Source organism: Myxine glutinosa, chromosome 9 (assembly GCF_964187855.1).
Source record: "Myxine glutinosa chromosome 9, kmMyxGlut1.1, whole genome shotgun sequence".
Lineage (NCBI taxonomy): Eukaryota > Metazoa > Chordata > Myxini > Myxiniformes > Myxinidae > Myxine > Myxine glutinosa.
In genome coordinates this window covers 138,687,190-138,714,574 of record NC_136269.1, presented here as the reverse complement: position 1 = coordinate 138,714,574, position 27,385 = coordinate 138,687,190, and the positions used below count along the sequence as shown (strand labels likewise).

The 27,385-nt window shown below is 46.0% G+C and overlaps 1 protein-coding gene across 2 annotated transcripts in view; it reads left to right on the top strand.

Moving 5' to 3' along the window:
* The window catches only part of MRPL3 (mitochondrial ribosomal protein L3), a 40,418-nt gene that overhangs the window by 6,171 nt on the left and 6,862 nt on the right, over positions 1 to 27,385 (top strand). For both annotated transcript variants that reach the window (XM_068128016.2, XM_068128017.2), the window contains 6 exons: positions 7,508 to 7,606; positions 10,053 to 10,152; positions 10,553 to 10,613; positions 10,865 to 10,976; positions 12,913 to 12,987; positions 13,278 to 13,355. In XM_068128016.2, coding sequence (XP_067984117.1) covers positions 7,508 to 7,606; positions 10,053 to 10,152; positions 10,553 to 10,613; positions 10,865 to 10,976; positions 12,913 to 12,987; positions 13,278 to 13,355 — 525 coding nt within the window. The remainder of the gene's footprint in view (positions 1 to 7,507; positions 7,607 to 10,052; positions 10,153 to 10,552; positions 10,614 to 10,864; positions 10,977 to 12,912; positions 12,988 to 13,277; positions 13,356 to 27,385) is intronic.

The following is a 27,385-nucleotide window of genomic DNA, read 5'->3' as shown; positions in this document are numbered from 1 at the left end:
TGATGCCTTCCTTGCATCATTGCTGTCACACATGATCGAGTACATGTTCATTGAAAATGACAAGTTCAAATAGCATTTTTACAAGTTTGGCTAATCGATGCAAGTCAGGATAATTGCTGCAAAATGAACGTCAGATGTGAACTTTTCTCAGGAATGATTGGCCTTTATGCATCCACACCTTCAACATGTCCACCTCCCCTTTCAACACAAAGCTAAAAGCGGCGGAGCATGCCCTGAACTGCTCGTCTCACCATAGCCGGGTCATTGTGCAAAGCATCCACTTCATGTCGAATACGGCCCTGCAATTCTTCAAGATCACGGGGAGGAGTTACTAACACCATGTTCTTTAAATGTCCCCAAAGGAAATAATCACATGGTGTGAGGTCAGGTGATCTTGGCGGCCATTCCACTGCATGGTTGAGGGTGATGACTCGGTCTCCAAAGAGTTCCCTCAGTCGATCTCGGACAGCGATAAGACGATGTGCTGGGGCGCCGTCTTGGGCCCACCAGAGATATCTGAAGACACCACGAACCTGTCGCTAAAAGTTCTCCTCCAGCTGCGGTAAAACTTCATCATTGATCATCTGCAGATACCTGTTACCATTGACATTCCTTTGAAAGAAAAATGGTCCGATCACATGACCACTTCCACAAAGTCCCAACCAAACAGTCCACTTTTGTCGATTCATGTTGGTGTCAAAATTAAATTCCTGGGGTTGTCCTGTCGGTGCATATTCAAGAACATTATGGGTATTGACCTTGCCGTCTATGGCGAAAGCAGCTTCGTCGCCGATAACGAGATACCGCAGGAAATTGACATCTGCTTCGCAACGTGCTATCAACCATCTGGCAAGCACCAGCCTCGTGGCAAAATCCCCTGGCGTAAGTTGATGCCGGATGTGAATCCGATATGGATGTTGGTGGAGGTCCAGTCTTGTGATTCGGTTGAATGTTGCCAAAGGCAATCCCGTCCCATTTCGTCTTGCGCTGGTATCCCTAGGATGCTCCAAAACTTGCTGCCTTGCTGCTGCAATGTTCATTTCCGATCGCCCAGTGCACCTCCTACCAGAATTCTCCTTGTTGCGGTTGAGGCTAGTGCCATGCTCTTGGTATTTTCTAACATTCGCCCAGATGGTTTTGGCTGCTGGAGGCTCCCATTCTGGGAAACGTTCCCTGAACGCATCACGAGTTCGCTGCAAACTTCCAGTTTGGTGAAAGGTTGTAACCACGAAGGTCCGCTGTTCAGTCGTAAGTTGAACCATCTTTTCAATAACTCAGACTGTCTCTAAACCAATACACTGTAGGCCCATGTTAAATACCCATCTTAAATACCCATCTTAAACAAAGGATGGCGCAACCGACGATTACCAGACCAGCTTAACAATTTTACATAATCAACTTGGCAGTCGACAAGTAATGCGTACATTTAAAACTGTCTTGCACCGATTAGCCAAACTTGTAAAAATGCGATTTGAACTAGTCATTTTCAATGAACATGTACTCGCTCATGTGTGACAGCAATGGAAAGCTGAGGATCTCCTCATAATTGGTAAACCACATGTAAATTGTCAAACTAAATAACCTTTGCATATTAACCCCTTGAATTCGGATTACCTTTTTTTTGATACGCACTGTATAATTCAATTTAAATAAAGATTTAGAAATTTAAAGGCGTATAAATAAAATAATTCGCAAAAGGGGAAGGTTGGTTTTCCGATTCGTGTTCAAAATATAACATTCAAATTAAATGAGTTGTTCCTCGATCATACACTGTCAGATGAAAGTGAACCAATTACTTAATCCCGCTTTTCGCTTTGCGTGCGCTGCGTAACAATCGCATAAAGTTTACAGCAAAACGTGTCAGGTCTGCCGGTGACTTGGCAGCTTTGTAGATGGAACCTATCAGAGCTTGTTCCTGCTCCCTACTTCCTGTTTGTCTTGTGAAATAGGTCATTTACCATGGTGATTGTTTTGTGATTTCTATCGTTAATGCTTTTTAACACAGCAAAGGCTTTTGCTCTGACAAAGGGCTAATGATCAAAACGCCAATTGCATCTCGCTTCCCATAGCGGTTAACGTACTTATTAATAATAATAATAATAATAATAATAATGCATTTATTTTATATAGCGCTTTTCAGGAAGCCCAAAGACGCTTTGACAGAGTGCAAAACATAATGCATAGCAAAACATAAAGACAATTGCAAAAAAAGAAGAATCAATAGGGAAATATTCAAAGCACAAAGGAGGGAGAAGGAGAGGAGATAGTCAGGGGTTAGATGCTGTGGGTTAAATGTTGAATGCAGTGTTGAACAGGTGGGTCTTGAGTGATGTTTTGAATGTGGTGAGTGAGGAGGAGTCTCTGATGGTGTGAGGTAGCGAGTTCCAGAGGGTGGGAGCAGCGATGGAGAAGGCCCTGTCCCCCCAGGATCTAAATTTGGTCCGGATGGGGGGGGGGGGGGGGGGGGGGGGTCAGGAGGTTGGTACCAGCAGAGCGGATTACCTTTGTCGGAGCGGATTATTACCGGCCTTTGATTCATTCAATGCTCCTTTTTTGTTGTTTACAAAATCTAGGCCCATGGAAGAGTTCTGCCACCATTGGCTGTGCTTGGGAAACCGCTCTGCAAACTTAGATCGAACAGTGAATGTACCGTTTTGTGGTTAAAATACCTCCAGGCTTAATGGTCTTGTACGCAGGTTATCCATGTTTCTTTTTAAAACGAGTTTAACATTAAATCTTGTTTAATGACGTTTTAAAACTGTTTTTTAAAGTCACGCATACTGAAGAACAGCAATCCAAAAGGTAACACAATGTTTACTAATCACTGCCTCAATCTGTCCGGCACACTTTTCTTATCAAACTTTCCATCAACCATAGCGCTGCTTCTTCTTCTTCTTGTATACAAGGTCAAGGGTCGTGGAAGAGCTAGAACACTGAATGGATCATGGCGTAACAGAACGAAAGGAACAGCAGAGAGGGGGAAACACTAACAGCAGGGCCGAGGGACAAATCGAGGGAGACTTGAACAACGGAGGGATGTGGGGAGGAATGAGGGGTAGGAGAGGATGCACATGATGTACATGATGGACAAGATGGACACAGAAGCAAACTCTCAGGAAAGAGAAACTGGAAATTTGGAAGGAGGTGGGCGTGTGAGGTGGAGGGGAAGGGGGAGTTATCGGGGGTAGAAAAGATCATGATTTTTGGATGGGGGATTATCTGAGATGGTGATGAACAGCTGTCTTGTAGAATACCTGGAGGGAAGAATGAGCTTTTCACTTAAATGTTTATAAAAATATAAAGTTCTGTAGAAATCTAGGCTTGAAGGAGCAAAACGACAGAGGGCAAACAAGTGGAACATGTCTTTCAATCCTGACAAATCTCACACTCTTACGATGTCTCTCCGAAAAGACCGACTGGACAACCCTCCCATCCACTTTCTGAATAATCCTCTCCAAGAAGTTCTGTCACTCAAGCTTTTGGGTCTCACTATCTGCCATGATCGTTCCTGGAAAAACCACATTTCAAATCTGGCCTCCAAAGCCAGTCGCCGACTGGGCATCCTCCGTCGTGCGAAGTCCTTCCTTGGCACACCTGAGCTCCTCACCACATACAAGGCTTTCATCCGCAGCTCAATGGAATACTGCTCTCCCCTCTGGGCTGGTGCTCCTGCCTCACACCTAGCTCGCCTTCGCGCTGTTGAAACCAAAGCATTCAGAATCATTGGAATCTCCCGCGATGAAGCTAACTCCAAGGGCCTCTCACTCACTCACCGCAGGCAGGTTGGTGGTCTTTCCGTCTTCTACCGGCTCCTCTCTGGCCTTGCCCCCCCAGCCCTCTCTGGGCTCTGTCCTGCAAATATTCCGACAGGTCGCACAAGATCTGCCTGCAACCCTCTTTTGGTTAAACTGCCAAAATCAAGACTCTCTGCTCACCTTCACTCCTTCATTCCTCTTTTCTCCTGCCTCTGGAACAAACTCCCTCACTCTCTTCAATCCCACTCCACCCTCCAAGTCTTTAAAACAGCTGTTCACCACCATCTCTTATCTTCCCCCATCCAAAACCTTGATCCTTTCTACCCCCGCTAATTTCACCCCAATTCCACTTTTTGAAATACCAACTTCTGTCCTGGAAGTCCTTGGTGTCCTTGTGCTTTATACTTCTCCCTCCCCCCCCCCCCCTTCCCATGCCTCCTCCCCCCGGGCCCTCTCCCTTCCACACATCTCCCTGCTCTCGGATGTTGTGTTTGTGTGCTTCCCCTTTTCTCCCTATCTTGTCTTCCGCTCCCTCTTTTTGTGTATTTTGTTTGTCTGGTCGATTTGTTTGTGAAGTAAATGTTAGCTCTTTCACGAGCCTCGATTCAGTATACAAAAAAAAAAGAAAAAAAAGGGGGAAGCAGTTTCATACTCCATCGACTGACATTGGATCGGGGAGACAAATACATGGTACATGAGTGAAGGAGTGAAGGAATGGGAAGGGAAGTAGGGAGGAGGTCAGTGGGAGCAGAATAGAGCAGGGGTGGGGATGGGAGAAAGCATGAGGTGATTTTGGGCAGCACTCTTTAAGGACTGGAGGGAGGCAGACAAGACAACAGACACAGAGGGTCGGTGCCACAGAATAAATACTGAACAAATGAATTATCGTGAGATGGAAAGTTAATGAAAATCCACCTGTCTATGATGATAAGCAAAACTGGATTTCAATATTTGGGTTTCCCTTGTGTAGTGTAGGAGCAGCAGCCAATAATAACAGGCTTGCCCCATTCATATCGCCAATTGTTCCTGTGCGAGTACAACTTGAGCATGTCTGCTCCCACCTAAATCCCACCTTGTAATGATAAACATGAATCCCCTCACAAGGAACTTTGATGCAGGAGGAGGCCATTAGTCCCATCAAAGCCTGTGCTATTATTACCAACCAATGGTTTTTTGGCAGTGCTCTTTCATTTTTGTATGCTAAACACCAAGCAAGGAAGCAGCACGCACCATTTTTAAAGTCTTTGATATGACCCGGTCGGGGTTTGAACCTCCGACCCCCGAGACTCAGAGCAGACACTCCAAACATTACACCACCGAGGCCGATTAAATTAAACTCCACGCCTTCTGCACTGAAACTCCACGTTCACAAGGAAAATGTTTCTGTGGTATGTTTCCCATGACATTCAATGGGTGGAACTTTATTGGCTGACTAACATATTCACCCTCCAAACCCCCATAACATCAAGGAAGACAAAATCGCAGGTGCAGCATCGCCCCCGTCCTTGCACTCTTTCGGAATTGTCAAGCTCCTGGCACTTTGGGGCAGAAGAGACTGAACTGACTATATCGGGATAAAATGCAGTAGCTGAAACTTCCGTTGAACAGAATTAAAGGGGCACAACAGTAAAAGCAGGGTATTAACAAAAACTAGTTGTTGGTGCAAGAAATGTGAAGCCCTCTTCGGTAGGGAACAGGCCCGACGCAGCTCGTCTCACTTTTTTTAATTTTTTTTTTGTATACAACATCGAGGCTCGTGCAAGAGCTAACATTAATCACAAAAAGAAAAAACTGACACATAAAACATAAGATAAAGGGAGCGGGAGACAAGATGGGGAGAGAGAGGGAAGCACACAAGTACAACATTTGAGAGCAGGGACATCGGGAGATCTGTGGGAGGGAGAGGGCTTGGGGGGAGGAGGCACGGGAAGGGTGGGGGAGGAGGGGTGGAAGAGGTATAAAACACGTGGACTGCTAGGACTTCCATGAAAGAAGTCAGTATTTCAAAAAAGTGGATCAGGGGTGAATTAATGGGGGTAGAAAAGATCAAGGTGGAAGACAAGTTTTGGATGGTGGAAGACAAGAGATGGTGGTCAACAGCTGTTTTAAAGACCTGGAGGGAGGAGTGGGATTGAAGAGAGTGAGGGAGTTTGTTCCAGAGGCAGGAGAAAAGGGGAATGAAGGAGCGAAGGTGAGCAGAGAGTCTTGATTTTGGCAGTTTAACCATAAGAGGGTTGCAGGCAGCTCTTGTGCGACCTGCAGGAATATTTGGGGGACAGAGCTGGGGGACCAAGGCCGGAGAGGAGTCGGTAGAAGACAGAAAGACAACGTATCTGCCTGCGGCGAGTGAGTGAAAGGCCCTCGGAGTTAGCTTCATCACGGGAGATTCCAATGATTCTGAAAGCTTTGGTTTCAACAGCATGAAGCCGAGCTAGGTGTGAGGAAGGAGCACCAACCCAGAGGGGAGAACAGTATTCCATTGAGCTGCGGATGAAAGCCTTGTATGTGGTGAGGAGCTCAGGTGTGCCAAGGAAGGACTTCGCAAGACGGATGATGCCCAGTCGGCGACTGGCTTTGGAGGCCAGCTTGGAAATGTGGTTTTCCCAGGAAAGATCATGGCAGATAGTGAGACGCAAAAGCTTGAGTGACAGAACTTCTTGGAGAGGATTGTTCAGAAAGTAGATGGGAGGGTTTTCCAGACTATCTTTTCAGAGAGACATCGTGAGAGTGTGAGATTTGTTGGGATTGAAAGACATGGTCCACTTGTTTGACCAGTCTGTAATTTTGTCCAGGTCTGCAGAGAGTGAGGAGGCTGCAGACTGCCGATCTGAGGGATGTGGAATGAAGCGGCAGAGAGTGGATTCATCAGCAAAGAGATAGAGAGGATTTTCCAGAGAGTCGGAGAGATCATTGATGAAGACCAGAAAAAGCACAGGGCCCAGAACACTACCTTGGGGAACTCCAGCCTGAACAGGAAGGGGAGATGAGAGAATTCCATTCAGGGCCACATGTTGACTATGACCAGAGAGGAAGTCCGCAAGCCATGCGTGGAGATTTCCATGGATACCATAGGAGGAGAGTTTGGAGAGCAGAGCGGGGTGCCAGACCGTATCAAAGGCACGTGATATGTCAAGGGAGACAGCTCTGATTTCCTGTTTGGCATTAAGGACCTCCATGCATTGTTGAGACAGCAGAAGAGCATGTCCAGAGTAGAATGACCTGGTCTGAATCCAAATTGGTGATCTGAGATCAAGCCATTGGAGAAGAGGAAGGATTTGATGTCAGAAGCGATGATTGATTCCATGACCTTGCTGGTTATTGGGAGCAAGCTGATTGGTCTGTCATAGCAAGGATCTGTTTTTGCACCTTTTTTGTCTAAAGCGGTAATGTTGGCTGATTTCCAAGCTGATGGTAGATGACCTTGAGCAAAGAGGGTGAAGAGAACAGAGAGAGGTTGAGATAGAGCGGCAGAGCCGGATTTTAGGACCTGTGGGCTGATTTGTACATGCGTACGATTTGTACCCGACTACCCATACGTGCGTACGATTATGCAATATGGAACACCTAGGAATGGTGTGCCTTGTACTCCTTGCGTGCCTTGTGAATGGCGTGATTATGTGCGTTGTACTCTCCGACGGCAGGGACACCTGTTATTGAACGTCTGTTATTGGACCTAATATGTGTCCCTGTTATTACTTTGAAAGTGGATTTATTTTTGCCACAAAAATGATACTTTTTGACATTGCATACAGGTTCAGGATTGCCATGTCATGGAGTACATCTCTAAAGAACGAGGAAAGACGGACAAGGACGTACTCGTCGTTGGTGGAAGGACCGTGTCACCGTTCTCTGTACGTAATGGATGAATTATTATCTCGTTGTTCAACCAAGAGCGTGCAGTTTGAACCTTATACCTTAAAAGGCTTTCAATTGATTTTATTTCACACCAGCACATTGACCGTATACCGATTTTTATTTTATTTTAATTTTTTAAAATAAATCGGCGATTTCATTGATTTCCTCTGCCACCGACGATGGATTGAGGTTATGTTTTAACCTCTGTCTGTCTGTCTGTGAACAGGACATATTAAAGTTGTGGATGTAATTGGACGAAATTTGGCAGAGATGTTGTGTATGTAACAAGGATGAAATGAAGAGATTTTGTGAAGATCCGGATTCGGATCCGGCTTGTGGAATTTTTAAGTGATTCTTCACCATTGGGAGATGGGGCCAACAAGATATATAGCAGGATATCTCAAAAACTTAAGGACAGATTTGGACGAAACCTGGTGGAGCGGATGTGTGTGTGTGACAAGTATGAATCGATTTGATTTTGGTGAAGATCTGAATATGGATTCGGATATGAGAATTATTTAAATTTTTCAGTGATTCTTCACCATTGAGTGATATGGCTAAAACTGATACATAGCACGATATCTCAAAAAGTTATGGATGGACTTGGACAAAACTTGGTGGACATGTTGGGTGTGTGACGAGGATGACTCGATTTGATTTTGGTGAAGATCTGAATATAGATTCGGATACAACAACATGCATTTTAAGGCCATTTTCCCTGCCAGAGCAGGGGTAAGCATTGCAGTCCCCATGACAATCTTCTCCATTTTGCCCTATTTTCTGCATCTCTCCTTGTTAACCCCCTTGCCTGCATTTCTTCTTCCACCATCTTTAGCCAAGTCTTTCTCGGTCTTCCCCGTCCTCTACTTCCTTCTACATTCATTTCCATCACTCTTCTCAACCAGTCACTTTCATCCTTCCTCAACACATGACCAAACCATCTCAACCTGTTCCTCTTCACAGCATCAATCACAGGCTCTATTCCCATCATCTTTCGCAATTCATCATTTGTCTTCCTCTCTCTCAACGATACTCCGCACATCCACCGAACCATTCGCATTTCCACCCTTTCCAACCTTCGTTGCTGCTCTACGTTCATTACCCATGTCTCGCTCCCATAAATCATAACACTTCTCACACATGCAGCATACACCTTTCCCTTCAGCTTCAACGACACTCCCCTCCTCATCAGCACGCCACTCAGTTCCCGAAACTTCTTCCATGCACATCTCACTCTTGCAACCGTTGCCGAGTCTGATCCACTTTCTCCATTCAGCATGTCTCCGAGGTAGCAAAATGTTTTCACACCTTCCAGCTTCACGCCGTCTCCAAGATCCAACTCAATATTTCCTCCATCTGCAGCTCCCTCTGTGCACACCTTACATTTGAATGTAGCTGCCACACTGGTTAATGACCCTCTCAGACCACTACATTTTTGATGAACCCACTCAGCGCACATTGTACATTGAATGGAGTTCACTCCGACACCCTTCCTGCACACAGCACATGGCCACTTCCCAGTTCTTTCCACCTCACCACATGCTTTACCACTTGCCATCACCTTCGTCTTTCCTATATTCACCTTCAGACCTTTTGTCTCAATACATGCCTTCCACTTGTTCATCTTCTCCTTCAGTCCATGCATACTTTCCGCAATCAACACCAGATCATCTGCATACAACAACTCCCACGGTAAACCCTCCTTTACGTTCTGAGCCAGCACCTCCATCACAGCTACAAATAGTAGTGGACTTAGTACCGACCCCTGATGCACTCCCACCTTCACCTCAAACTCACCACTGTTCCCGTCCTTCGTCCTTACAGCTGTGCGCGCTATTTAATTTATACGAGTTATTTAATTTAAGTTATTTTAATACGAGTTATTTAATACGAGTTATTTTAACTCGGATACGAGTTATTTAATTTTTAAGTGATTCTTCACCATTGAGAGATCGGGTGAAAAGTGATTGTATAACATGATATTTAAAATAGTTATGGATGAGTTATGACAAAACTAGGTGGATGAGTTGGTTCGGTGACAAGAACAAGCCGATTAGATTTTGGTTCAGGTCCGAATCCAGTCTATCAGTCAGCCTGGCGGTTACATGCTGTGTTTGAACATTTCCATCGTATACAAATTGTTAGGATTGGTCATCTTACCCCCTCACTTGTTATAATGTGAACCGATAATCGTGAATGTCTTTGGCGTAAGACGACAACAGGCCCACCCTTGAGGTAGTTTCCAGAATAGGTTTAAAAGCATGAAGATCACAAGGAAATGTTGAGCAATGGAAAGACCCCGCTGCTGCACACCAAATACGTGGCTCATTGCCAGCAGTTTGCCAAGTATTGTTAGCCATGTTATTGGACCTAGTCTGACTCGGTGGAACGTGCACGGCTGCGAGTGGGATTCAGTATCACATAACTTGTATCCGAAAACAGAGATCTGCAGATCAGCTGGAGAAATTCCGACGTGCCGGTGTTCCTCCAAAGGAAAAGCTATCTATGTTCAAGGTGTCAGACAACGCAATACTGAAACCGGGTGAGTGACCTTCATCTGCGTAAGCCATTGTAATATGCTCCCTCTCTTCCTAAATTGTGTTATTCGATGTCAAATGGACCAAAAAATGTACACTGTACAGTGTTCTCCACCTTCTCGGAAATCGATGAAAATTTTGCACGCTCATTGGACTCATTCGTAGTCCTACTGTTGCAGCATTTTTAGGCCTGTAGGCTTAATGTGGCTCAGTTCTACACGGTACGGCAATGTGAAGTTGAGAGCCAATCCGATTGTGGGTAATTATTTCTGATGCTGCGGAGATTAAAATCCCCAGGCTCATTTCGGAATTGCTGGAAGGTATTTCCGAGTCCTAAGAATTCCGAACGGTTTCAAGTTGTGAGTTCTGTGCACGCATGAAAGTCCTCTCTTCTGTGCAATGCAGGAACGCCACTTTATGCTGCACACTTCCGGCCTGGCTTTTACGTGGACGTTACTGCAAAAACGTATGTGCACAAAGTGCTTCATGCGGAGCGCAGACAATGGCCCATTCGATGGAGTGTTTAACACTGATATTTAAAACGTCTTCGTAGTTGTGGTTAGTTAACGATTCCCTGATGTGTGTAGGCTCTTTGTTCTCTCAATACTTTTACGCTCCCTTCGTTCTATGAACGTCCATGTCGTGAATGCAGTGCATCGATTGTTTGAGCTCTCTTTACTTTACCATCCTAACCTATGCCATCTCCCATTGCCACAGCATCGGTAAAGGTTTCCAGGGAGTGATGAAGCGCTGGGGTTTCAGTGGGCAGCCCGCCAGCCACGGGCATACCAAGACGCACAGGCGTCCTGGAGCCATTGGCACTTCAGGGGTATGTACAGAGCACCCATGAAGGATATTGCTCTTCTGTCTGCAGAGTCATATCAATAAAGTCGTTGTATGTGATTATAACGTATTTCCTGTAAGAAGCTTTGTCACTTTAAGGGCACTGTGGATTGGTAAGGTCTACCTCGGAATTGAATAATCTCTGAACAGGGTGTTCTGTGGAGAGAGGTGAGAATGGGGTTCGTGATTCAAAATTTCTAAACTATGATCACTTGTCAAAAATGCTTTAAAAGAGAGGTAGACATTCAAAACTGGGGTTTCAACTGTCAAAATGGATCTTTGTTTTTAGGGTATCACTCGGCATTGATCATTTATTGGGTATAGACAGGCTGGCCTAGACTCTGGAGGTACGCACACTCACCTCTAAGCTGTCCAGGCTGGGTTATACTCCCAACCCAGCTATTAGCTGTCACCCTGGTGTTTTTTGGGCAGGGCGATTCTTTAATGTGTGTGCCGTCCCTCGGATGGACGTTAAATGGGTGTCCCGTCTGACGGCATTTGTTGGTGGACGTTAAAAATTCCCAAGTGTCCTTCATGAGGAGTAGGCAAGCTGCTATCACTGGCGCCATGGACAAATTCCTGCCCTAACCTACACATGGCGCATTGCATCAGTGGCGTAGCCACACCCACAGCCAATGATGCTACCCCACAGCCTTGTGCAGCATGTGAAAGAAGAAGAAGAATGTGAGATTTTTGAACATCCAGAACAGGATGATTCTACAGCCGTTTAAGTCGAGATCTATTCCCGAGGAAGGCCTTGCTATGATGTTGCCCACATGAAAAGATCAAAGTACAGCGCTGGATCACAGCAGCTGCTGATTCACTCAATGCCACTCGTAATGAGGTTGGAGTTTCTCTGGACAATGATTTGGAGAATGTCTTGAAGTGGGGACATGATTGGCTGGTAACCCTCAATGTAAAGAAAACGAAACTGTTGTCCATATCTCATTCGAGAAACAGGTCTTTCGCTTCTGTGCACATGGGATCTTCAACCTTGACAGAACCATCGGAGCTTCGGCTTCTTGGTCTGGACATGTCTTCTAACCTCCGTTGGGATAAGTACATTTCTGGTATTGCTAAGAGTGCTTCCAAGCGAGTTGGTTGTCTTCATTGTGCGCAGAGGTATTTACCTCCTGAGGCCATTTTGTACCTGTATAAGGCAACTATACATCCCCTCATGGAGTACTGTTGCCACATTGGGCTGGAGCACCAGCCTGCCACTTATCTTTACTTGATAGGCTCCAGAAACGCATAGTCAACCTGGCTGGTGTGGAGGGAGATGGGTTAAACTCTTCAACCACTCTCTCACCGTAGGTCGATTGCCACTCCTGGTTTGTTCTACAGATATTTTCATGGCAAATGTTCTGTTGGACTTTCTAACTTGGTTCCTCCCATACGAGTGTTTGGACGCAAGACTCGGTTTGCCATCTCCGCTCACTCATACACTATAGCTGATCCAAAGTGCAGAACGAAAGGCTGTGCAGATAGTGTTATCCCTCGTGCTGTCTCGCTCTGGAATTCACTACCTGTAACGTGCTTCCCATTATCCTACGATTTACTCTGCTTTAAGAGGAATGTCAATTCCTACTTCCGACATCTTTGAGGTTTAATCGCATTTCACCCGACCTCTGCTACTTCTGGTGTCTTTGATGTTTTCTTGTTATTTTTATTTATTTATTTTTATTTTATTTTGCTTTGTCCTTATATTTTTCTAACTTTCTCTTCGCCCCCCTAACTAGAGTGGCTGTATGCCTTGTCTGGGGGGATCTCAATAAAAAACCCATAACTTTGTGATCTTATCCTGTTTAATGTACATCAAATAAACGACGAAGGAAAAAGACTATTATTGAATGACATCGTTAATTTTTCATGCCATTTCCTTTGTTGAGAACAATGCGGTGACAAGATGCTACTGTCTGCAGGTTGCTCGGGTGTGGCCTGGAAAAAAGATGCCGGGGATGATGGGAAACATTTACAGAACGGCGCGCGGCTTGAAGGTTTGAGCCCACGAGCATTTGCCGATTTCCCCGTATGGCGTACAAACCACTCGGGCATCCATCTCTTACCCTCTCAAACCTTCTTTTTATTGTTCACATGTCTGTGTGACGTATCATATGAAACTAATAGATGGTAAAGTGTAAAATTGACGTCGCTCCCTTATATGAAACCACAGCTATTAAAGTGAAAATAAAATGATGCTTATGTCGTTTACCCCTGATTTTTCAGTGACATGCGGGTGCGACACCGTGTATCAATATCGGTTGTGTTGTTGTTCCCGATGATGCAGGTGTGGCGTGTGAACACGAAACAGAACCTGTTGTACATACATGGCTCTGTCCCTGGGCATAAGAACTGTCTCGTGAAGGTACGCACATCGACGTCGTGTTGGATTTCTGTAGCACAATTCTCGATAGCACAGCTTTAATAATGGTAGCCTCATCTTGTGACAATAATAATAATAACTAGAACTGCCACTTTAAAACTGCTGGCAGTGATGACCGGTTTATACTCGCACCCACTTTTGATACAACCCCACTTTTGATACAACCCCACTTTTGATACAACCCCACTTTTGATACAACCCCACTTTCATTGGACATGCTTTGACACAACCCCCTTGGATACAACCCTGATAAACACACACACACACACACACACAAACACACACACACACACACACACCGCCCCTTCACACACACCGCCCCTTCACACACACACACACACACACACACACACACACACACACACACACACACACACACACACACACACACATCCCCCCCACCCCCCACACGCACATCCCCCCCACCCCCCACACGCACACCCCTCCACACATACACACACACACACATCCAACCCCTCCTCCTTCACACAACCCCTCCCCCCACGTACACACATATCCACCCCCCCCCCACACCCACACACAAACACCCCTCCCCCCACATGCAAACACCCCTCCCCCCACACGCACACCCCTCCACACATACACACACACACCCCCCACCTCCACACATACACACACACACACACACACACACACACACACATCTGCCCCCCCTCCATACGCACAACCCAACCCCCCACCCACACATATCCACCCCCCCCCCCACCCACACACACACACATCCACCCCTCCGTACTACAAATCCACCCCCACAATCCAAATCCACCCCAAATCCACACACACACACACACACACACACACCTGCCCCCCCTCCATACGCACAACCCAACCCACACATATCCACCCCCCCCCCCCCACCCACACACACACACACATCCACCCCACCGTACTACAAATCCACCCACCCCACACACACCCCTCCACACACACACACCCCTCCACACACACACACCCGCCCCCCCCCATACGCACACCCCAACCCCCCCACCCCCCACACACACATATCCCCCTCCCCCCCACCCACACACACAGACATCCACACACACATCCACACGCACACACACACACACACCCTACCCCCACCCACACCCTACCCCCACCCACACACACACCCTACCCACACCTACACACACACCCTACCCCCACCCACACCCCCCCCCACTCCTCCCCCCACACACACACCCCTCCAAACACACACCCCTCCAAACACACACACACACACACACACACACACACACACACACACACACACACACACACACACACCAACCCACCCCCCCTCCCCTAGACACACACACACACACACACACACACACACACACACACACACACACACACACACACACCCCACCCCCAACACACACACACACACGCACACACACACACACATATACACACACACACACACACACAAACACCCGCACACCCCTCCCCCCACACGCACACACATATCCAGACAAACGCACATCCCCCTCCCCCCACCCCCCAAGACACATTCCCCACACGCATCCCCCGACACACACCCCCACCCCCACACACCCCTCCACACACACACCCACACACACACACCCTCCCCCCCACCACACCCACACAAACACACATACCCCCACCCCTAACACACATACACACGCACACACCAACCCCCCCCCCCCCCCCCACACACACACACATCCCCCCCCCCCCCCCCCACATCCACACATCCACCCATCCACCTCCCCACACACACACATCCAAACACACCCACACACCCCCACACAAACACCCCCACACCCCTCCCCCCCACACGCACACCACTCCACACATCCACACACACATAATCCCCCTCCCCCCCACATGCACACCCCTCCACACATACACACCCCCCCCCCCACATACACGCATATCCACCCCCCCCCCCCCACACACACACACACACACACACACACACGCCCACACACACGCCCACACCCACACACACACCCACACACACCAACCCCCCCCCCCCCCCACACACACATCCCTCCCCCCCCCACACCCAACACAAACACACATACCCCCTACCCACCCCCCCCACCCCTAACACACATACACACGCACACACCAACCCCCCCCCCCCCCCCCCACACACACACACACATCCCTCCCCCCCACACCCACACACACATCCACACGTGTCAATCCATGCACTGATTGCAGAAAAAGCCATTTTAAAAAGAAAATTAACCTGAAATTGCAGACAGAATTATTTATTTTATCTGAGAAGCTAAACGATTCTTCTTCTTCTTTCGTACCTCAAACTTTAGGTGAAATGCGATCGATTTAAAAAAAATCAGAATTTGAGCAAATCTTTCATTCCTTTGTTAATATGCCTCCCCTATTGATAAATCTGCAATTTGAATTTCATTTGAGGTTGAAATGACCGCGGGAGATCGTGTGATAATGATCACGTCCTGGAAGGAATTCTTCTTCTTCAGTGGGTCATCACTTTGAGTGAAATGCGATCGATTTAAAAAAAATCAGAATTTGAGCAAATCTGTTTCATTCCTTTGTTAATATGCCTGCCCTATTGATAAATCTGCAATTTGAATTTCATTTGAGGTTGAAATGACCGCGGGAGATCGCGTTATAGTGATGATGTCCTGGATGGACATTTTCTTCTTCAGTCGCTCAGAACTTTGAGTGAAATACGATCGAGTTAAAAATAGTCAGAATTTGAGCAAATCTGTTTCATTCGTTTGTTAATATGCCTCATCTATTGACAAATCTGCAATTATAATTTTTTTTGAGGTTGAAATGATCGCGGGAGATCGCGTTATAGTGATGACGTCCTGGATGGACATCTTCTTCTTCAGTCGCTCACAACTTTGAGTGAAATACGATCGAGTTAAAAATAGTCAGAATTTGAGCAAATCTGTTTCATTCGTTTGTTAATATGCCTCATCTATTGACAAATCTGCAATTATAATTTTTTTTGAGTTTGAAATGACCGCGGGAGATCGCGTTATAGTGATGACGTCCTTGATGGACATCTTCTTCTTCAGTCGCTCACAACTTTGAGTGAAATACGATCGAGTTAAAAATAGTCAGAATTTGAGCAAATCTGTTTCATTCGTTTGTTAATATGCCTCATCTATTGACAAATCTGCAATTATAATTTTTTTTGAGGTTGAAATGATCGTGGGAGATCGTGTTATAGTGATGATGTCTTGGCTGGACATCTTCTTCTTCAGTCGCTCACAACTTTGAGTGAAATACGATCGAGTTAAAAATAGTCAGAATTTGAGCAAATCTGTTTCATTCGTTTGTTAATATGCCTCATCTATTGACAAATCTGCAATTATAATTTTTTTTGAGGTTCAAATGACCGCGGGAGATCGCGTTATCGTGATGACGTCCTGGAAAGTCAATCGGTGTGTTTCTTCTTCTTTCAACAATAAAGACTTATAGCTTCGCGACCGTACATCCAATCATCTTGAAAGTTTGCACACTTGTTCCGCTTGATGAGAGCTACATTGCATTAAAAACTCAAGTCGATCCATGCAGTGGTTCAAGAGGTACAAGCTTTTAAAAATTTAACTTCCATTATTTATTGCGGCCAAACCATGTGACTTATCAAAACGTCTCGAGTAACGTTGAAACATCCCACCATGAGGAACATTTGTGTAAAGTTTCCACTCGATATCTCCACAAATTATGGAGGTGATTCCATTTCTAGTTTGAGCTTTAAAACGTCATAACTCTGAAACCATGTGTCGGATGACGTCGTGCTCACTGACCTTTTTGTTCGTCATGGGTATGCGAATACGCATGCCAAGGTTGGGCTCGATCTGTTCAGCCGTTGTGGAGAAAAAGGGGTTTTTGTGTTTTTTCACGAAAAACAAGATGGCGGCCGAACCATGTGACGTATGACTTCGAAAATTTTTGCATTCTGAGTTTTTTTTAACGAAGCATCTGGGAAAAAAATCCCATTTTCGGGGGAGAAAATTTTTTGTTTGACGAATTCTTACCTCTTAACATTAGCATTTTTAATATACTCGATACACATGTCTTTTGTTCCCATTGAAGAGTTCTTTAGAATGAGCCATTCCTCAAATTTTTCCATTGAGCCGTTTCGGAGATACAGAGGGGAAAAGTTGAATTTGTTTTACAAGATGGCGCCCATACCACGTGACCTATGACGTCATAATTAGCATGAAAAAATTCTAGGAGCCGAGACGATCATTTGATGAAAATTTCCTGTCAATCCGATCAGCGGTTGCTGAGAACATTAATTATGAAGTTTTCGGAGGTGCAAAATAGGGCGGAAGAATAATAACTAGAACTGCCACTTTAAAACTGCTGGCAGTGATGACCGGTTTACTCGCACCCACTTTTGATGCAACCCCACTGTTGATACAACCCCACTTTTCATACAACCCCACTTGTGATACAACCCCACTTTCATTGGACATGCTTTGACACAACCCCCTTGGATACAACCCCGACACACACACACACCCACACACACACACACACACACACACACACACACACACATCCCCCCTACCCCCTCCCACACACACACCCACACCCCTCTCCCCACACGCACACCCCTCCACACACACACACACACACACCAACCTCCCCCCCCCCCCTCCACATACACAAACACACCCCACCCCCAACATACACACACACACACACACACACACACACACACACACACACACACACACACACACACATCCACATCCACACCCACACCCACACCCACACCCACACACAAACACACATATCCACAAACACACATATCCACACACACACCCACACACAAACACCCCCACACCCCTCCCTCCACACACCCACACATATCCACACAAACGCACATCCCCTTCCACCCCACCCCCTCCCCCACATACACACACACACACAAACACACGCACACATCTCTACACCCCCCCCCGCCACCCCAACACACACACACACGCACACACAAATCCCACCACTCCTAACACACACAAACACACGCACACATCCCCCCTACCCCCACCACACCCCTCCCCCCATACGCACACCCCTCTAAACACACACACACACACACCCCAACCCCCCCCCCCCTCCCCCCCACCTACACACACACACACACACACACACACACACACACACACACACACACACACACACACACACACACACACACACACACACACACATATATCCCCCCACCCCTATAACACACGCATACATCCCCCCACCCCCAACACACACACACACACACACATACACACACACATCCCCCCTACCCCCACCCACACCCCTCCCCCCAAACACACACACACACACACACACCAACCCCCCCCCCCCCCCTCCACATACACAAACACACCCCACCCCCAACACACACACACACACACACACACACACACACACACACACACACACACACACACACACACACACACACACACACACACACACACACACACACACACACACACACACACACATCCACACCCACACACAAACACACATATCCACACACACACCCACACACACACCCACACCCCTCCCCCCACACACACACCCCTCCACACACACCTACACACACACCAACCCCCCCCCCCCCCCCCTCCTCCACATACACAAACACACCCCACCCCCAACACACACACACACACACACACACACATATCCACACAAACGCACATCCCCTTCCACACCACCCCTCCCCCACATACACACACACACACACACACACACACACACAACACACGCACACATCTCTACACCCCCCCCCCACCCCAACACACACACACATGCACACACAAATCCCCCCACCCCTAACACACACAAACACACACACACATCCCCCCTACCCCCACCACACCCCTCCCCCCATACGCACACCCCTCTAAACACACACACACACACACACACACCAACCCCCCCACCTACACACACACACACACACACACACACACACACACACACACACACACACACACACACACACACACACACACACACATCCCCCCACCCCTAACACACACACAAACACACACATACATCCCCCCACCCCAAACACACACACACGCACACACACATCCCCCCTACCCCCACCCACACCCCTCCCCCCAAACACACACACACACACACACCAACCCCCCCCCCCCCCCCACCTACACACACACATCCTTCCACCCCCACACCCCTCCCCCCACACGAACACCCCTCCACACATACACCCCCCCCACACACACACACACACACACATCCACACATGTCAATCCATGCACTGATTGCAGAAAAAGCCATTTTAAAAAGAAAATTAACCTGAAATTGCAGACAGAATTATTTATTTTATCTGAGAAGCTAAACGCTTCTTCTTCTTCTTCTTCAGGCGCTCATAACTTTGAGTGAAATACGATCGAGTTAAAAATAGTCAGAATTGGAGCAAATCTGTTTCATTTGTTTGTTAATATGCCTCACCTATTGATAATTATGCAATTGGAATTTCATTTGTTGTTGAAATGACCGCGGGAGATCGCGTTATCGTGAGCACGTTCTGACAGGGACAAATTGGTGTGTTTCTTCTTCTTTCAACAATAAAGACATAGCTTCGAGACCGTACATCCAATCCTCTTGAAATTTTGCACACTTGTTACTCTTCATGACTCCTACTACAGTATGAAGTTTCACGTCGATCAATAAAGCGATTCAAGAGATATCCATTTTGTTTAAAAAAATCGTTTAATTAACGATATCTGCCAAACCACGTGACCTATCGCAAATTCTAAAATGCCATTTTAGTAGACTGACATGCTGAACAGACCTGTGAAGTTTCTCCTCGATTGGATCAAAAATGAGGGAGGAGCTACATTTTAAAGGTTCATGCTTTAAACCGTCATAACTCTGCAACCATGTGTCGGATGACGTCGCCCTCGCTGACTTTTTTGTTCGTCATGGGCATGCGATTCTGCTTGCAAAGATTGGCCTGGATCTGTTCAGCCGTTGCAGAGAAAAAGGGGTTTTCGTGTTTTCACGAAAACCAAGATGGCGGCCGAAGCACGTGACCTGCGACGTCATAATTACCATTAAAATATTCTACAGACCGAGTCCCTCCTATGGTGAAAATTTTATCTCAATCGGCCCTATTATTGCAGAGAAAATGTTTTTTAAAGGAAATTAAAACTGAAAATGGCAAAAGCACTGGGAGATGTGGCCTGGCAGGACAAAATGGTGTGTTTGTTCCTCTTTCAACAATAAAGACTTTAGCTTCGCGACCGTACATCCAATCATCTTGAAATTTTGCACACTTGTTCCACCCGATGAGAGCTACATTGTATTAAAAATTCAAGTCGATCCATGCAGTGGTTCAAGAGTTACAAGCTTTTTAAAATTTAACTTCCATTATTTATTGCGGCCAAACCATGTGACTTAAAAAAACGTCTCAAGTAACGATTAAACATCCCCCCATGAGGAACATTTGTGTAAAGTTTCCACTCGATACCTCCACAAATTATGGAGGTGATTCCATTTCTAGTTTGAGATTTGAAAACGTCATAACTCTGAAACCACGTGTCGGATGACGTCGTGCTCGCTGACTTTTTTGTTTGTCATGGGTATCCGAATACGCATGCCAAGTTTGGGCTCGATCCGTTCAGCCGTTGCGGAGAAAAAGGGTTTTTTGTGTTTTTTCACGGAAAACAAGATGGCGGCCGAACCATGTGACGTATGACTTCGAAAATTTTCGCATTCTGAGTTTTTTTTAACTAAGCATCTGGGGGAAAAATCTCTTTTTCGGGGGAGAAAAACTGTGTTTGACGAATTCTAACCTCTTAACGTTAGCATTTTTGATATACTCAATACACATGTTTTTTGTTCCCATTGCAGAGGTCTTTAGAATGAGCCATTCCTCAAATTTTTCCATTGAGCCGTTTCGGAGATACAGAGGGGCAAAGTTGAAGGTGTTTTACAAGATGGCGCCCATACCACGTGACCTATGACGTCATCATTAGCATTAAAAAATTCTACGAGCCTAGCCGATCATTTGATGAAAATTTCCTGTCAATCCGACCAGCGGTTGCTGAGAAACTTAATTATGAAGTTTTCGGAGGTGCAAAATAGGGTGGAAGAATAATAATAATAATAAGAAAAACTCTAGCAGTAATAATAGGTTACTCTCCATTTCATGGAGAGTAAACCTAATAAGAAAAACTCTAGCAGTAATAATGGGTTACTCTCCATTTCATGGACTCTCCATTTCATGGAGAGTAAACCTAATAATATCGTCACACACCTCCAAGCGGTAGCTCGCGACGCCCCGAGGGTGGAAATCTTTAAAACACGAACTTGGATGACCGATCAGGTCGAGTGGAAAGCCGTTCTCTTAACGTCCCAAATGTTTTAATGTAGAGCCAGCTTTACAGTTGAAGCGACTGAGCAGCATCATCTTGATGAGAAACTTCATTTATAAATGCTATTCAAGAACAGAAACGAAATGATTCACAATAATAAATCGACGATAATAATACCTATTTATGATAATTTGGACCAGCATGGGAGGTAAGCGACAAGGCGGAAGAGATCAAATAAAATAGGGATGAAGGATTGAAAACAAGACAAGGTGGGCCTGCTGTTGAGCAGGAGAATATGGGGAAAGAAAGCACATTGAAGCAGAGATGACAATTTCAACCACAGCTACCTGCAAGTTTGCGGTGAATGATCATCCTTTGGTGCGGTGAAAATGTCCTGGAGACAGACAGAGTGCAATGGAGTCAGACAGGAGCCCTGAAGGCATTCAAGCAACATGAACCACCACGGAGGAGGGACATTCTCGTAGAGTGGTTAAGGGGCCCTGGAAGCGTCGACTGTGCAGGTTGAACCCAGGGAATGCAGGTGGTGCACGAGATGGCACAGTCGAACCACAGACTTGTGAAGAGAGGGCGTTCGGCCAATGGGAAATGCCAGCCTCAGTTGGCTGTAGAGCCCATTCCTTGTTGCTAAACTCCCGCATGGGTGTAGCACACATCGGTGTGTTTCACTGTTATTGGGGCATTACAACATTGGTTAGGCTTTTCCCCCATCGAAGCCTGTTCAGGTCGCAACATCGCTCAGGTCTGCTCCAGCTAAAGCTCGGCTGAAAGAAAACCTTGCTTCCATTAAAACACACTGCGGCTTCCCCCTCTAGGGGGTGACATCACATTGGAAATGGAGATGTTATAAATGACACTTTGGGGGGAAAACGTTGCAGTGTCATCTCAATGCATCTTGCTGAACATAATGACGATTTCCCACAAAATGTCTGACTATATTTGGTACTGCTCCTTGATGTACCATCTAGTGTTTTCTAAAGTCTCTCTACATATGTACATCAAAAGTGTTCAACAGCCAATCACGGATCCACAAAGAAAAGCGAGATGCGGCGACCATCACAGATATTCCTGGGAAATTCGCTGGAGTTCCATTTGCTGATTAATGTGTTTTTATACATACACAAGGATATGAAGTAAAGAAAATCTTCACTGATTATATAAATTGTGATTGTCTTGGAATATCTGTGATTGTGAATCCCTTGGGGGTTTTTGCAACACCTTTATGGATGCACAAGATGTTTTCCCTCTAAAATAGTTACTCAGGGTAACAATGCTGGAACTTTTACAAACCGCCTCTTTTCCAATATTTACTGAACTAGTACACCCGCTTACTATGGGAGTGGCAAGAAGGGTCATTCCTCTTTGGGGTATATGGATTACAGTCGATCTATGGTCGGGTCTCAAGAACATTGGGTGTGTTCATTTACCAAGTTTCTTGTGGAGAGATCGCCAAGTGGTTTAAGCTTTCGAGCAAGCACTCCATTCAAAACAGTTAAGGAACGGCTAGCTTGGCAAGCGCTAGCTAGCTGCTTGGTAAATGAGCACAACCCGGGCTTCCTCCCTTTCAGTTTTGTGTTAAACAGCAGGATTGAGTTTCAAAAGATCGCTAAGAAAAACGCCACGGTAGCGCCAGAAAGGGCCATGTTATTAACCCAACATTTGTGGGGTAAATAGAGTACCGTAGATTTTTGCTCAATTCTGTATGTAAACCTTACTTCACGGATGTTGGGATTCCTCCAAATTTCTTCATTTTGTGTTATAAAGGGCATTAGCGACTGTTTAAAAAGCTAATCATACGTGTTTGTGGTTTATAATATTTTTACTTCCTGTAGCATCCATTGCTCCCACAAAAACGCCATTATAACTATAAGCTATTTATACACGTTATCACTGCAGGAAAAACGCTTTGGGGAAGTGGGACATTATTAGTATTAATATTGTTGTAATAACATTAATAATATGCGATTATCATTAATTTTGTTATTAAAAGCATCTTTGGAAAAACTCCACGATAAAGCTAATTTAACATTGATGTTGTCACGCAACTCCAATTAACATCAAAGTTGCGGATAGCCTAAACGGTCTTATTCGGAGGCAACTACCCAAACACGGATTTGGCTATGGCCGCGCGGGAGGAAGAAGGGAAATGGATGCTGTGGCGAAAGCACTTAACTGCAGCACGCCGGCGTAGCTCCGGTCCTGGAAGGAAATTAATTCAAGCGGGCACAGGTTTGAATGGGGATGCAAAATAATACAAGGGTTTATTCAAATGAAAAAGGCAGGACAGGAAAAGCACGCGCCAGTAAATCTAATATCATAATCAGGACGTCCCCACTCACACTTCAGATACAAACGAGGGGCTGCGAACTAAAGAAAAGAAACACGTTCGTTGTGTAAAATGTAATCGCGGATGCGGCCTTATCTCGTCTTGTCCGTCCAATCTCCGCTGCACACCACGAGGTCCCTTGCTCCAGCGCCCCAGCACCGCGAAGGCCCGGGCCAGCGCCCACTCCAGGCTCCTCGTCGACCCCCACGAGGTCCGTGCACCAAAGGTCCAACGCAGGGCTGCACGAAGCAAGCGAACTCCACTCGAGCTCGGACTCACAAGCCAACCCTCAAGCCAACCAGGGCCAGGACTCTCTCCTTCGACTCTGCGCCAGGAAGGTAACAAGTCTCAACTGCTCAAAACGGACTCGGGCTCTGCACTCATCTCTTCACTCGATCCAATTCTCCGGACTGCCTCTCTCAACTCAACTCGTGCTGAACTCAACTCAGGATCTCAACTCGACTCAGGTCTCATCTCAACTCTGGGCTCATCCGAACTGTGAAAATGGCGTCCGACCCTCGGTAATATCTCTGGCGATGACGTCAGCATTGGCGCACTCCTCAGCCAATCAGAGCCTCCCCCGGCTCGCCAGCTCGTCCAGGGGCACGCCCACTGCGCCACTCACTCCCGTCCCCTATTCCTTGGGTTATAGCACGTGCTAGGCGAGGTGGGTAGGCCTCTCGGAGGTGTAAATGGTGGCGGCCAATTGTGGCGGTGTTCCAGCCTTATTTCTTCCTAAGTCATGTCAGGGGGGAAGGCGTCATTTAGTGTTGTACTAAAGGTCCTAACTAATGTTTATGTGGTCCAAGTTTATGTGGTCTTAGTGCCATAATGGACAAAGGTTTGACTACTAGGTGAGACATACAAGGGCTCTACTGATTAACCCCTACACTAACTAACACACGAATCTCCTGGTAGATTCACAATTATACACCTTAACTGACAAAATGCCTAAACATGGACTTATTACAGGAAGTGTTCCTTATCGCGACATCTCGAAGCATGTTACCTACTCAGATCTACTCTGCTCTACATTTTGCTCTATCAAATTCGTAACAATATACACCTCAACATGCAACCCCATTGACGGTAATGGCGGGGGAAACCCGCTCGGGGGAGAAAACCCCCTTGGGGAGGAGGGCAAATGAATGCGCTACAACCTTCATTGTGTAACCCTTAGTCATCCTGTCAAGTTTGGTTGAGATTGGATAAGTAACGACAGAATGTATTGGGGTCAAAAATTCATCAGGCAGACAGACAGACACCAAATGGCGTATTTTAGTATGACGATAATGGAATCGTGTGGTAAGTGGATCCACATTTGAGGAAGTAGTTGTGCAACATGGTCCCCACATTTGGAAGTGTGCACACTGTGAGGATTGTAACAAGCAATCGTAGTTCAAATGACCATGCGATTAAAAGACGTCATTGCAGATCGATAAGATTGCTTCAAAGTAAAGCCTGTCTCTTTTCTTAGAAACCAGTTGTGCACCTTCTGCAGAAATATCACCATACAAGTGATATCAGGTGAAAGTAACCAAGTTGTGCAATTAATCACTCAGGTGTGTTAGGTGCGTGCCGTGTGTGCATGTGTCGTTGGTTGTTATCTCCAGATGGGGGTTTTAGAAGGTGAAACGGAGTCCTCCCAGGTCTCGAATTATCCACCTCTGTTTCAGTAAGGGATCATGATTCATGGACCAGTTTGTGAAGTTTTCTTATTCTTAAAGTTTTGTTGCAAAGGCTCTTTTGAGGATCGTCACCGAGCCTCAGACAGCTTCCAATTGCAGTTCGTTTGTGGTAATATTCCCAGGGATGGTTTGTAGGATCTTTGAGAGGTTCTTCTTCATCATTTCCAGTGTTCCAATAATCACTGGTACAATTTTGGTGCTCTTCAGCTTCCAGGATCTTTTCACTTCATTTCTGAGGTCTTCGTATTTGGTCTTCTTCTTGATGTCTGTGTTGTTTACTCCAAAATCGCTAGGTACTGACACCTCAATGAGCAATGCCTTCTTTTATTTTCTGTACCTAAGTACTATATCTGGTCACAGTGCTTTGTTTTCTATGTTTACACTCAATGGGATCATTGCGTTGTATGTGAGCATTACTTCCTTGTTTTCAGTGATTGCTTTTGGTTCATGTCTCCATGAGTTTTCTGGAACTGGAATATTGAGACTTTTGCAGATGTGCCAGTGTACAGACATACTTACAATGTACAGACAGTGTACAGACTCGACATACTTTGTTCTGCATTTGGGTGTACAGCTGTTCTGACATGGGTTTTTTGCATCCTGATAGGAGGTGGCTTGTACTTTGTTTCTACCTTGTAGAACCTACACTTATTTGATTGACTCAGTCCCGCCATTGTCTTAAAGCCATTGGTGTAGTGTCTTGGGAATGTATAATGATTTGTTCTCCATCCCAGGTGAGCTCACCTCTTCTTAGCCATTCCATTGATTCTTCTTTGTCTACTCCCAATCTGTCCAACTTTTTTTTCCTTTTTAACACCTTCCTGCTCTTTTATGGTTTTCCCAGTTGCCGGTCGGTGTATATCTGTTGATATTTCGTTTTTTTCGTCTTTTTTTGCAGTTTTTGGGGCTGTACTTGAAAGAATGAATGAATGATCGTTTTAAGGCCATTTTCCCCGCTGGAGCGGGGGTTAGCCTTGCGGGCCCCATGACAATCATGGTTCCCTGTTTGAGGCAATATTTTTATGGCCGGATGCCCTTCCTGACGCCAACCCTTGGTCGCCTCTTACGATGCGCAGGGATACGGTGTACCTATTCTAAACCGGGGTACACACCGGTACTGTACTTGTTGTTTTGTTTTCTTGTGTGACATCTTCCATTCCCACCTGTCTTTGGCAAGTTTTTGTGAGGTGGGTTTGGCATACCTTCTCTGGTTTGTTGTCTTTGTGTTTGCTTACAAATTGGATTCAGTAGTCTGTTGCACTTTTTACATATTCAGCCAATCCTACAGTTGTCATTCTGTGCATTTGGTTGAGCTCCATCAGGCCACTACATCCTTCTCGTCTCGTCCATTCTTGGGATGCATTGATTTTTGTCACACAAGAATCTCTGAAACTATACACATGATTTTGATAAAACGTAACCACTAGCTTCATATCTGATGCCCAATGACAGGTATTGACTGCATCAAAGTCTATGCTCATTAAGGGGACCTACAGGGGTGTTTTTGACCCCACCCTCCAAAATAGGTATTTGCTGTCTTCTCTGAAACTACACACACAATTTCAATGAAACTTGGTCACAACTTTCATCGCCCATGATGTACCAAAGTTTGTTCACGGCATTAAAAAGATCAGGGTCTGAGGT